The sequence below is a fragment of the Mauremys mutica genome, chromosome 3 (assembly GCF_020497125.1).
Source record: "Mauremys mutica isolate MM-2020 ecotype Southern chromosome 3, ASM2049712v1, whole genome shotgun sequence".
NCBI lineage: Eukaryota > Metazoa > Chordata > Testudines > Geoemydidae > Mauremys > Mauremys mutica.
In genome coordinates, this window is record NC_059074.1 from 11,571,689 (window position 1) to 11,585,455 (window position 13,767).

At 46.3% G+C, this 13,767-nt stretch overlaps 1 protein-coding gene across 2 annotated transcripts in view; it reads left to right on the forward strand.

Moving 5' to 3' along the window:
• Positions 1–9,801, forward strand: part of BLK (BLK proto-oncogene, Src family tyrosine kinase) — a 70,479-nt gene extending 60,678 nt beyond the window's left edge. For both annotated transcript variants that reach the window (XM_045010221.1, XM_045010222.1), the window contains exons 10-13: positions 154–230; positions 6,197–6,347; positions 6,985–7,116; positions 9,005–9,801. In XM_045010221.1, the coding sequence (XP_044866156.1) occupies positions 154–230; positions 6,197–6,347; positions 6,985–7,116; positions 9,005–9,213 (569 nt within the window). In that variant the 3' untranslated portion in view covers positions 9,214–9,801. The remainder of the gene's footprint in view (positions 1–153; positions 231–6,196; positions 6,348–6,984; positions 7,117–9,004) is intronic.
• The last annotated feature ends 3,966 nt before the right edge of the window (positions 9,802–13,767 follow it).

The window sequence follows — 13,767 nt, forward strand, 5'->3', positions numbered from 1 at the left end:
TGATAGAGGCAGTGGAGTTCCTGAGATCTTCCCAGAAGTAAAAAAGCTGTAGAGAGGTTGGATAGCAATGGCTAAAGAAGGACGTGGGCCTAATGTATAACTTTCACTCAAATCACATCGTCCAGGGAACACTGTGTGTCTCCTCTTTTACAGGGTGCTTGCTGGATTTTTTGAAGACAGACGATGGAAGCCAACTAACTCTCCCGAAACTCATTGACATGTCAGCCCAGGTCTGTAGTCAAAGACACCAGGATGAGCGTTTGAAAGACGGTGCAATGTTATCCAAGATGACATGTTTGCAGGCGCAAAGGGGATACATATTATTGGAGAGGGTTCAGAGAAGAGCTATGAACATGCTCAAAGGATTGGAAAATATTCCTTATGGTGATGGACTCAAAGAGATCAAGCTATTTAGCTTATCCAAGAGAAGGTTGAGGGGTGACTTAATCACAGTCTATACATATTTATACTGGGAACTGAAATTTGATAATAGAGAGCTCTTCAATCTATCAGATAATGGTATAACAACCACCAATGGCTGGAAGTTGAGGTTAGACAAATTCAGACTAGAAATAATGTGCATTTTTTAACATTGAGGGTAATTGCCCAGTGGAGCAACTTACCAAGGGCCGGGGGGGTGGATTCTCCAGGGCCAGTCATTTTTAAATCAAGATTGAATATTTTCTAGAAGCCTTGTAACAGTTATTGGACTTGAAGCAGGAATTAATTCAGGAAAGTTCTATGGTCTGTGCTATGCAGGACATCAGACTAGATGATCAAAATGGTCCCTTCTGGCCTTAGAATCTATGACTCTGAACTTCCAGATGTAATAGCCAGGGGTTCCTCCCTTCACCTGCAGTATTGATGGGAATGCCAGCGCATCATCAGCACCATTGGACACCTCACATGGGGACCCTTTTCTTAGCACTCTGCGTAATATGGAAGGCAGAGTCTTTCCTGGCTTAGTGAGCAGAAAAGTCTTTTCTCTTTTCTCCAGACAGCCTTAGTAAGAGAAGGTCCTGCTCTGGAGCGACAGTGATCTACCATGTGTAGGGACACCAGCAAGAAGAGAATCTGGTTTTCAGAGATGCTGAGCATCTCCAGTTCTAGTTGACTTGATTGGGAGTAATGGGTGCTTAGCCCCTCTGAAGATGAGGCAACATAGTAAGGGGGATTAATATGCACTGAGGTGCCTAACACTAGGCAGCGCTTATTCTTGTAATAGGACCACTGTGTCCTCCATCTGAGGATCTCAAGGCGTTTTTTTGCAAACATTAACCAATGTAGCTTCACAGCTTCTTTGGAGGTACGTAAGCACATTAACCACCTTATATGGGTGGGGAAACTCAGCTGCAGGGTCTTGCTCACAGAGCTGGGGATTTTCAGACGCACTTATCACTGCCCTAACTCTGCTCCTGGTGGAATCAATATGCGCTTTGTCATTGATTTCAACAGGAGAAGAGCTAGACTGGCATTGAGTATTTTAGAAAGCCTGACTGAGGACCCATCCAAGGTCAGAGCCGACATGAGAACCCAGTGCTCTTGGCACTCAATGCAATTCCTTAGCCACATGGCCACCATTCCACTCTTTGGTGGCGATGAGCTAACTTCACCGTAATTTTCAGTTATGTTATATTTAACAAGGCTCTTTTCCAAGGTACTACGGCATCCAGCCACAATTCATATTTGTTTTTAAATGAATAAAATCCCTGGAAATGTGTATTTCTGAGGAGGTGCTATCTGACACGGCAGAAGCATCTGCTTTTCATTTTACCCAGAAGCAAAAATACTGAAATATCTTTAAGAAGCCGCCCCATTAGCAATTTTTATCCCTCCCGTGAATGGTGTAACAATTCTTTTCCTCTTCACTAGTGATAAAATCTGGTCTGCTGCCCTACCTTTGATATCCGTAATAGATTAAGGGGAGCAGCTGCAGACTTAGTGGTTAGAAGTTTTTTCTGTTTTTTATAACTTGAAGGAAATAATCAGCGGTTAGTTTGAAATTCCCGAAGAGAAACACAACCGACCAAATTTATCCCTCAGGTGACTCCACTCACTTCAGTTGGGGGTTACACCAGGAAATTTGGCCCAGTGAGTTTGTAGGGAAGAGAGAGAAAAATGCCATATCAGGAGCAGAGCTGAGCAAATTTAGGGAACTGGGGTAAAAATCTGTCTGGAGATTGGTCCTGCTTTGAGCTTTGAGCAGGGGGTTGGACTAGATGACCTCCTGAGGTCCCTTCCAACCCTGATAGTCTGTGAAATAATTGATGTTTTTTTTCAGTTTAGCCACCAAATCAAAATATCAGGGCAGGCGGTGGGGAGGGGGGAATTGCTGCTGGTAGATCTCAAACCCAAAAATTTTTGGTTTTTCTTATTGAAACAAACAAATGAAAAAATTTTATTTCAGGTTGAACAAATTGTTTTGTTGTTGGGTTTTTTTTTTTTCATTCTATTTTGTTTCTTTTCCGGGAGTTTTTTACCCTTTCATTTGTTTGTTTTCTTTGTTTTTTACAAATAAAGCTAGCTAAATATCTAAAGGAAATGTTTCAAAACAAAAAGTTGAAATGTTTCATTTAGCATATGTCAAAACATTCCAACTTTTTCAGGAAAAATACAAACCAAAAAAACCAGCCAAAGCTATCCATCAAATTTGACCAGAATTCACAAATAGTTTTGGTCGACCCAAAACTGCATTTTTCTGCTAATAAACTATTAATCCAAAAAATTTCAGCCAGCTCTAATCTGGAGTGGCCAAAGTGCAGCCCTAGGTCAAATTTGGGCCAGAGAATTCCACAGTGAAGCCATCAGCCCCTGTTATCTTCACTGGGGTGGTGCGGGCTGTGGTGACCCCAGGGCCCGGCATGCATTGTTCCATCCATGCTTGACCTCAGCAGAACACTTGCCAAGCACTTTGAGAGTCTGAAGTGAAAGGGGATGTCATGACCTCCAGACTGGCCTACCTTCTGCTAGATCCTTCCCTAAGCAAGTTCAAGAGGCCCAGGCATCTAAAACTGCCCTCTAATGAAAGGATTCTTAGTTTAACAAGAGACCGTTGGGGCTCTCAGTAGCGCAGCCCAAAGGAATGTGACAGTGGCTTGTTCTAGTCAGTCCCCTCCAAAGAAACAAACCAATTGCCTGCAAATCAGCACATTTATGCTGATCATCCTCCTACTCCTGGCCCAGCCACTTAGCATGGGAGTCAGGGGCCCTTTCCTGCAGGTAGAGCATCTGTCCAGCTGCCCTCAGAACTCCAGTGCTCTGGGCTCCAAACCTCTTTGCAGCGGAGGCGGCATTCAACCCAGCTGGGCCTGCGTTAACTCTTCCCTTGCTGCCCAAAGGCATGACACTGAGACATGCCACTACACACGCGTGTGTCTCTAAAGCACTTAGGGATGCTTCTGAAGGAATGCTTAGGGATGCTTTCTCTGAAAATCCCACCCAAGTGGGCAACGCTATCTGTTTCTATTCACAGGCCCTGTTCTTTATTAAGCAGAGAAATCTCAAGCTACTGCATCTTTGGTTTAATCTTCAAATAGAGGGAAGTAGGGGGCATGCACTGTTAGCATCGTAAATTCCCATTAAAGTTCCTACAGTCGGGTCCCTCCTACGGCCCATGTATAAAGCGGAGAATATCTCCTGCCAGGCACAAGGGCTGACAAAAACGCATTCCAATGGCTGGACTTGCTGTGTGTGTGCCCAGCATAGCAGAGACAGGTAGATTATAAGCCCAGAAGGGACCACTATGATCATCTAGTCTAGTCTCCTGCATAACACAGACCAGAGGATTTCAGCGCAGGCCACAGAATGCTGGGATCTTGCAGCCTGAAGACAGTGAATCTATCACATGCACCTAATGATGGGATGATTTAGTTGGGAATTGGTCCTGCTTTGAGCAGGGGGTTGGACTAGGTGACCTCCTGAGGTCCCTTCCAACCCTGATATTCTATGATTCTAAAGGAGGCTTCAGCTAGCCAAGCCAGTGCAGGAGCTACACAGGGATTTTTTGCATCCCTTCACGCTGTGCACATCTGTGCCATTGCAGGCCTGGTGCAGAGCCTGAGCTTTCCGAACCCCAAGTGCTGGGCTTCAGTTAATCACTAGCTGTTTCTGGCTGGGGTGATGTAAAGCTAGTCATGCTCTTTCACAACATGTTTACTCGTGGTGTTCTGAATACGTCATGTCCCAAGGCAACTTGACCATTCAGACGCAATTTGCAGCCAATAGCATCAGCTGTAGTTAAAATTAGAAAGTTTTGGGTGCACCGAATTCATCCTGTGGTCAGTCTCACACACACACACACTCGGATGCACACACATGCTGAAAGGAAACCATCTAGTCTAGTGCTATCTCATTAACATCAGGACAGGAAGTGACATCAATTCTTCCATTTTCCACTGAGGCAAGCAGCACTCGAGCTTGAAGGGTGTTGATAGAGGGTGAAATACATATTTGGAAAGTACATGTTAGTATCCTGTTGAAAACCACATGTAAGCAAGAAGCTGATGAGAATCTTAGTGGGTGGAAAATCGTAATGCCCTAACCTCAGGGCGTGTGAAAACCCAAATTGGTGCTAGGCCTGCTTGCCAGGGCTTATACTCATCCACCCATTGCCCTGATGAGTGTCTGGGCTAAAGCTGAACCTGCCACTTTTCAAATCCCCCTTCAAAGATCCCTGCTTCTGCAAAGCCAAATTTGGCAATTAATTGATCTTTGACTATTAGCGGTAAATATGCCCAATGGCCTGTGATGGGATGTTAGATGGGTTGGGATCTGAGTTACTACAGAGAATTCTTTCCTGGATGTCTGGCTGGTGAGTCTTGCCCGCATGCTCAGGGTTTAACTGATCGCCATATTTGGGGTCGGGAAGGAATTTTCCTCCAGGGCAGATTGGCAGAGGCCCTGGAGGTTTTTCGCCTTCCTCTGCAGCATGGGGCACGGGTCACTTGCTGGAGGATTCGCTGCCCCTTGAAGTTTTAAATCATGAATTGAGGACTTCAATAGCTCGGACATAGGTTAGGGAAGGGGTTTTCAAACTGGGGGGTCGGGAGCCTTCAGGGGGTTGTGAGGTTATTACATGGCAGGTCATGAGCTGTCAGCCTCCATCCCAAACCCGACTTTGCCTCCAGCATTTATAATGGTATTAAATATGTAAAGAGGTGTTTTTAATGTAAAGTGGGGGGTCACACACAGAGGCTTGCTGTGTAAAAGGGATCACCAGTAAAAAAGTTTGAGAACCACTGGGTTAGGAGGTTGATACAGGAGTGGGTGGGTGAGATTCTGTGGCCTTTTGTGCAGGAGGTCAGACCAGACGATCACAATGGTCCCTTCTGACCTTAAAATCTATGAGTCTATGATTCTATGAAAGCCCCCAAACCCGAAAACTTGCTATTACTCTTATTTACAGGAGAGCTTGTCATGCGTTCAACGCTTCCCAAACACTGGTCCCTTGCTCTAAGGAGCTCGGCATCTACAGAGACCAAAAACAATAATAAGCAAATTACCGTATATAGAAGTTAGCTCAGTTCAGGGAGTGTTTCTAAGAGGGACGTGAGCAGGGTCGGGGGCTTGGCTCAGAATGCTAACACATTCCCATCATACTAACGCTCTAGGATACAGCTTCCATTGGTCTCTCAGTGAGTGATGATTTTATGCTTACCTATACTGCTTGGCTGTCCATGCCACACTGTACAGAAGAGGTGAATGGATGAGATTATTAATGATCATTTCCTGTTGATCGTCTTAGATTTAAACTATTCTGGCTGTGACTGCAATGTTTTCAACTAAACTCCAAGATGTAGGGGATTAAAGATGGTCTTGTGGCTGAGCCTTGGAATCAGAAGATCTAGGCTTAGTCTCTGATTCTCCCACAGATGTCCTGTGGCCAAGTCTCTTCATCTGTCTGTGCCTCGTTTCCCCATCTGTAAAATGGCAAGAACAACCCTTCCTTTCTGCCACACTTTGGCTGTCTTGTCTAAACTCTTTGAGGCAGGGATTGTCTCTTACTACGTACACTGAGTGCAGTCCAACCCTAATCTCATCTGGAGCCGGTAGGTGCTACCATAATACATGGAATAACAGCACAATCTTGTGTCAGGCAGGGGATGGACAAAGTCTTTTCCATCTTTAATGTCTAGGGACCAGGAGGCTTATTTGAATATTCTCGTGGTAAACGCTGTGACCATGTGTGCTCTCCTAGGTTGCAGAAGGAATGGCATACATCGAGAGAATGAACTCTATCCACCGAGACCTGAGAGCAGCCAACATCCTCGTCTCAGAGACGCTCTGCTGTAAAATTGCTGATTTTGGCCTGGCCAGGATAATAGAAAATGAGTACCTGGCCCAAGAAGGTAGGTTCCACTCATGGTGTTATACGGAAGAACCTAGCTGAAGAAGTACCAGTTACATTTGCAGCTTGCGTTTCTCCTTCACACAATTCCACGTCCACACAGAGTGAATAGAACGTTGGAGACTATAACAGGGTTCAAAAAAGAACTAGATAGATTCAAGGAGGATAGGTCCATCAATGGCTATCACTTTATTAGTGTAATTACAAGCTGTTCTTTCCTTCTGTTGGCTGTTACTCATTTTCTGTAATGTTCATATCACGTATGTGTGGTTTGCATGCTACATGTGATTTATGATGTATTTGAATACCTTTTTATCTTAATTTGCACCTGCTTTTTAAGGTTATAGACCATTCATTGTTTTATAAAGTAGAACCAGAGAGAGCAAAATAAAACTATACAGGCAAGGATGCCTGATAGTGAAGGGGAAAGCCAGGAACTGGTCCATCCTATGATGAATTATTTTGATTCAGTTGTACTTTAAACAAACACTGTATCAGCCCCCGTGTGCAATTGGCAGCACCCAACATCCAGATAAGACCTTTTGAAGACCAACATGCTTGAGCAGAGTGTGCAAAGTATGAATCCAGGAAGACACTCCACATTAATGTCCTTTTTCAAATTTCTTTCTTCCTGACAGGTGCCAAGTTCCCTATTAAATGGACAGCGCCAGAGGCAATTAACTTTGGGGTTTTCACAATCAAATCTGACGTCTGGTCATTTGGGATTCTTCTAACAGAAATTATAACCTATGGCAGGACCCCTTATCCAGGTACAGTCCCTCGAGAATACAGCCTTCCCTCCCATTTACTGTGCAGTGCATCACGATTCCCGCTGAAACTGCTGCTCCAAAAGTTACGAGGACTATTGCTCAGGGGATCAGCCAGGAGATATGGAGCCTTTTACCTCTCTAGCAGGTTACTTGCATGACTCCTGCCAAGGCCCTGAGTCAGCAAAGCACTTAAGCAGGTGTTTAAATTTAAGTCCCCATGGATGGAACTACTCAGGTCCTTGAGTGCTTTGCTGAATCAGAGTCACAAAGTCATCGCAAAGCCTAGGCTGTTTGGTGGCCTATGTGGAATGTGTTTGGTGGCTGCAATCCAGTTCCCACTGGGCAGCAGTCTGTGGCACAAAACCAGCCAGCTTAGCCTAGGTGTGTCCTTGCTGGCAAACTCTGTAGGGAAGTGTAGACGAGCGGACTCACCCCTGCGGCGCCTCCTGCTGGTGTCTTCTGGGAATTAGCTCAATTCAGCTCTGGAGCACCCTCTGCAGGCTGGTGATCCACCTGTCCTCTGGCCCCCGTGTCTCTCCCTGGACCCGGTGTCCTTTTATAAGCCACTCATCATCAGCAAAGGGGTTTGGACCTGCTGCCTTTGCCTACCCCTGGGCTGTCCCCTGCAACCCCCAGTACCTCTTGGCCTTATGCTAGGCCGCGGCCTGGGGTTTTCCAGGCTGGAGCTCCCCAGCTCCTCAGCCTTTCCCCAGCCCTGCTTCACTCAGGTACCTTGTCTCTAGCTTCTAAGCAGCCAGGCCCTTCTCCCTCTACTGGCAGAGGAAGACTCTCTGGGCTCCTGGCTCACAGCCTCTTATAGGGGCCAGCTGTGGCCTGATTGGGGTGTGGCCACAGCTGAGCCTACTTTCCCCAATCAGCCCAGGCTTAGTAGCTCCCAGCCACAACCTTCCCCCAACGCTGTTTTACGCTCTTCAGGGCAGGAGCAGGGTAAGCACCCTGCTACAGGAAGCTAAGGGCTGGGACTGGTCCAGGAATGCAGATGGCTCTCGGGCTCCAAGGGATGGTGCTGGAAGCTAAGTGCTGGGAATGGAAGGGAAAAGCTGCCTGGCATTGCTCCACGAGCAGGAAGCGGGGTGGGGTTCTCTGGGACCATTCCTTGCTCTTTCATGCCTCCAGGCAGAGTTCCTCTGGGTAGGTAGCTTCCTCTGCCTCCGTGGAGCAGTGGGCACCATCCAAGGTTCTCTGCTCAGCGTCCCGCTCTGGGGCCCTTGTTTTGACCTTTAACCACCCTCCCCTTCCTGGTTTGATTATTTTGTGGATCCCGGGGTTCTTTTGACTCCGCCCCTCTGTTAAGGGGGAGGTCCTTATTGGTTTTATAGGCAGACCCCCCTCTGGGGCCTCGACCTGGCACACAGGGCTTAAACAGGCTAGGGTAGGTCCAGGAGGAGGACGCTGGACTCAAGGGAGATTTAATCCCGCTAGCTCAGATAGGGGAGCAGTGAAGTTGCAGCAGCATGGGCTGTACATGCCTGCCTGGAACCCTGGGTAATTACACAGGTGGCCAGCCCACCATTAAGCCCATGGCCTCACTGCTCCAGGACCAGAGCTAGCGAGACTGAAGCTAGCTTGGGTGTGTCTAGAGGAGAGACAGCCACACCTCGTGATTGCAGTGTAGATGGACCCTGACTGTGAGTTTACTGGGGCAGCTCCTGTGCCTAATGCCATGTAGTCTTGATCTTGGCTGGGGCTTCTAGGAGCTACCACCATGTCAATAATAACAAGTAGCCGCTGAGCTCTGTCCTGGGGCGTGGCCTCAGCAGCTGCCATGATGCTCTGCAGCTTTAAAGCTGTGCTCTCCTCTCCTGGCACATAGACGCCCATGCATGGTGAACTCACGCTCAGGGTTGAGGTGTGTGTTTTGTTCTAGGCATGACCAACCCCGAGGTCATTCGGAACCTGGAGCGGGGCTATCGCATGCCGTGCCCAGACGATTGCCCTGGAGAACTCTACACCATCATACTGAGGTGCTGGAGGAGCAAGCCAGAAGACAGGCCCACCTTTGAGTACCTGCAGTCCGTCCTCGAGGATTTTTACACAGCAACGGAAAAGCAGTATGAGCCAGAGCCTCTGCCGTAGCCAGGAACCTCGCGACCCCCCGTGGGACAGCGCTGCAGGAGACAGATGACAGCATGGAGTGCTGGCTGGGGGAGATCCTCCACTAAGCCTTCTTCAGCCACTTAGCTTGGGTATCCTGTGGACATCTAATACAGGATTTCCCCTCCCCCTTGTTTGGTGTATGCGGATCAGCTCCGGACTATGCTAGGAAATGATGCATTTTGGAGGCTTCTGGGAGGGTGGGGGCGGGACTCTGCAAGCCTGTGGAGATGCAAAGAGAAGTGTAATCAGAAGTCGGCGGAGCTCATTCATCCCTTGCATGGGAGTCCCAGCCCAGGGAGCCTGTACCGCATCACAGTCATTGGCATCACAGTAGAGGCCAGTGGACTCCCTTGTGGGATAAGAGAAACCAAGGGCTGACCAGCCCCTGGAGACTGATGTGCTCCCTGCCCCTGGAGCTGGGTCCTTCCTGTCAGGGGGTCGGCAGGGCATCAAGGGAGAAGCTGGCCCTGTCTCTGTCAGGGCTGCATTGGTTTGGCTGGGGCCTTTAACATCCAGGACTCCCAGTCCATGCAGCACCTATTGCCGGCCAGCAAATAAAGAACGTTGTTATCCAAGCACTCTTCTGCCTTCATTATTAAACTCTCATTTGGCATCATGATAATCATGTGACACAAGAATGTAAGAACGGCCATAGTGGCTCAGACCAGTGGTCCAGCTAGCCCAGGATCCTGTCGTCAACAGTGGCCAGTGCCAGGTGCTGCAGTGGGAATGAACAGAACAGGGAAATTATCGCGTGATCCATCCCCTGTCATCCATTCCCAGCTTCTGGCAGTCAGAGGTTCAGGACACCCAGAGCATGGGGTTGCATCCCTGATCATCTTGGCTAATAGCCTGGTGGAGCTATCCTCCAGGAACTTACCTCATTTTTTTTTAAACCCACTTACACTTTTGGCCTTCACAACATCCCCTGGCAATGAGTTCCACAGGTTGACTGTGCGCTGTGTGAAGAAGTACTGCCTTCTGTTTGTTTTTAACCTGCTGCCTATTCATTTCATTGGGTGAGCCCTGGTTCTTGTGTTATGTGAAGGGGTAAAAAACACTTCCTTATTCACTTTCTCCACACCAGTCATGATTTTATAGACCTCTATCATATCCCCCCTTAGTTGTCTCTTTCCTAAACTGAACGGTCCCAGTCTTTTTAATCTCTCCTCATACGGAAGCTGTTCTATACCCCTAATCATTTGTGTTTTCCTTGTCTGTACTTTTTCCAATTCTAATATATCTTTTTTTGAGATGGGGTGACCACATCTGCACACAGTATTCAAGATGTGGGTGTACCATGGATTTATATAGAGGTATTATGATATTTTCTGTCCTATTTTCTATCCTTTCCCTAATGATTCCCAGCATTCTGTTAGCTTTTTTTGACGGTCGCTGCACATTGAGTGGTTGTTTTCAGAGAACTATCCATGATGACGCCAAGATCTCTTTCTTGAGTGGTAACAGCTAATTTAGATCCCATCCTTTTGTATATGTTGCTGGGATTATGTTTTCCAATGTGCATTACTGTGCACTTATCAACGTTGAATTTCATCTGCCATTTTGTTGTCTGGTCACCCAGTTTTGTGAGATCTCTTTGTAACTCTTCACAGTCAGCTTTGGACTTACCTATCTCGGGTAATATTTTATCATCAAGAAATTTGCCACCTCACTGGTCACCCCCTTTTCCAGATCATTTATGAATATCTTGAATAACACAGGTTCCAGCACAGACCCTTGGGGGACCCCAATATTTATCTCTCTCCATTGAGAAAACTGACTGTGTATTCCTGCCCTTTGTTTCCTGTCTTTTAACCAGTTACTGATCCATGAGAGGACCTTCCCTCTTATCCCATGACTGCTTACTTTGCTTAAGAGTCTTTGGTGAGAGACCTTGTCAAAGGCTTTCTGAACGTTCAAGAACACTATATTGACTGGATCTTCCTTGTCCACATGCTTGTTGACCCCCTCAAAGAATTCTAATAGATTGGTGAGGCATGATTTCCCTTTACAAAAGCTGTGTTGACTCTTCCTCAACAAATCGTATACATCTATGTGTTTGATTAATTTGTTCTTTAGTATAGTTTCAACCAGTTTGCTTGGTCCTAAAGTTGTTTGTCTGTCTGTAGTTCCTAGGATCACCTCTAAAACCTTTTTAAAAAATATAGATGTTACATTAGCTATCCTCCAACCATCTGGTGCAGAGGCTGATTTAATCAACGGATTACATACCACAGTTAGTAGTTCTGCAATTTCATATTTGACTATCACACTTATCCTTAGTTTCGCCACCTGTCAGAATAATGGGACTTATTTACATTCCTTCCACCCAGGGGTGCTATGAGGAGTCTGTGCAGGATGGGTGCTGGGGATAAGGACTGTGCAAATCACTGATTTTTGGTTTCAAAGCCAAACCAAAAAATTAAAGCTCATGTGTGTAAGTGTCGGCCAGCTCAGGTCCTACAATCACACCCCATTGTCGAACTGGTTGACATTTTTCAAAAAATTCAAAACTTTGACTTTTTTTCATGAAAGGTTGTAAATTATTTGGAGCATTTTTTGACCAGCTCTGCCATCTTTGAAAGGAAAGGGGCGATTTTCATATGAGGTGCATGGGACGTCTGCTGGTGCCTAGGGGCAAATCTGACCCCTCATGAGACGTTCTCTGCTCTAAAGAGCTTACAGTCTCAAAGGCAGGCTCAGGGAAGCCATCCCATGGGTAGGAAGGAGGGTTTAGTGCATAAGGCATTAGACTGGGACTCAGCAGACATGGGGTCCGCTCCCGGCTCAGACACAAGCTTCCTGTGTGACCCTGGGCAAGTCACTTTATCTGCACTGTGCCTCAGTTCCCCATCTACAAAATGGGGATGATACTAATTCATGAATGACTGTGATGTACTGAGATAATAGGAACTTGCCATACTGGGCCAAACCAAAGGCCCATCTAGCCCAGAATCCTGTCTTCCAACAGTGGCCAATGCCAGGTGCCCCAGAGAGAGAGAATGAACAGAACAGGAAATCATCAAGTGATTCCTCCCCTGTTGCCCAGTCTATGGTGATGAGGGTCATATAAGATCATAGGTAGAGCCCTGAACAATACTGAGAAAGGAATAATAAAGCTAAGAATTAACATTTTATTCTTTCTCTTCAGGAGTGGGCTGAGCCTCTGTGATCCCTTGGGCTCTGTCTGCTTTGCATATTATCTGCTTGATGATTTCCAGATCCTAGACTTTAAGGCCAGGAAGGATGGCCAGATCACCCAGTATGACCACCTAGGCTTAGAACAAACATAGTCACCCTGGATTCCCAATTAGGCGGATGAGTCCACATGGCAAGGTGACTCTGCAAACAGAAAGGCCCTGCAAATACATAAATAAAGCAGCCCCAAGCACCACTGCTGGAAGTGTAGTGATGAGCTCGTCTCATCAGGAATTCAGAATATGCTAAGGAGATTCCAATAGCTCTGCAAATAAAGACACAAACCTCCCTCTAAGGTCTGGAAAGGTTGAGGGAAAGTCACTGCTCCAGTTCTCCTGGGTTGGGTTTATGCGCTTGTCAGTGCAAACTACTGCATCGCCATCATTATTATTACTAGTTTTGGTTCGATGCAAAACCAAAAAGTTTTTAATTTTTTGGAGATAAAAAAGTCGGGGAGAAATTGTTGGGATGTCAAATGAAATGTTTTGTTTAGTATTCAAGTATTTTTGAAAACTTTTTTAAAAATTGAAGATAATTTTGAAACAAAAAGTCATTTCCAATCGAGCAGCCCAAATATTTTGTTTTGAAAACGTCAAAACAAAACCTTTTTCTTGTTTGAAATTTTTTGTTTGTTTGGGAATTTGACACAAGTTCTCAAAAATGTTTCGGTTGACATGAACCTGGAGGTTTGGAGAAAAAAGTTTCATCCAGAGACACTCAGCCAAGCCCACTCTAGGGTGATGCAGTCACTTGCTGGAGGATTCTCTGCACCTTGAGTCTTTAAACCACGATTTGAGGACTTCAATAACTCAGACAGAGGTTAGGGGGTTGTTACAGGAGTGGGTGGGTAAGATTCTGTGGCCTGCGTTGTGCAGGAGGTCAGACTAGATGATCATAATGGTCCCTTCTGACCTTAGTCTATGATTCTATGTGTCCTGATGATCCAGTAGAGGGCGCCCTTCCCCCTGGCTGATTCAAATGTTTAATAAACCAAGATCGTGACAACTTATTTTAACTGAACGTCCCATGGTATTTTGTATCCAGGCCAGATTTCAGATGGGTTAGTATATTCTGCCTTCTTAAATATTCCCCTGAAGTTTCAATCTTCTTTCCTTCGTCTCTACCACCTAATTCAAGCTAGCATCCCTATTCAGCAAAGCATACATGCACATGCTTAATTTCAAGCAAATGCTTAAGTGCTTTTCTAAACTGTGGCCCTACATTGTTGTGTGGGAGTGTTGTATGCTGTTAAATGGCTGTCATGTTCCACCCCAGAGGTAGCTGCATTGTAGCCATAGCTAGTAAGCGGAGCCATTCTTGTGAGCAGACACCGTG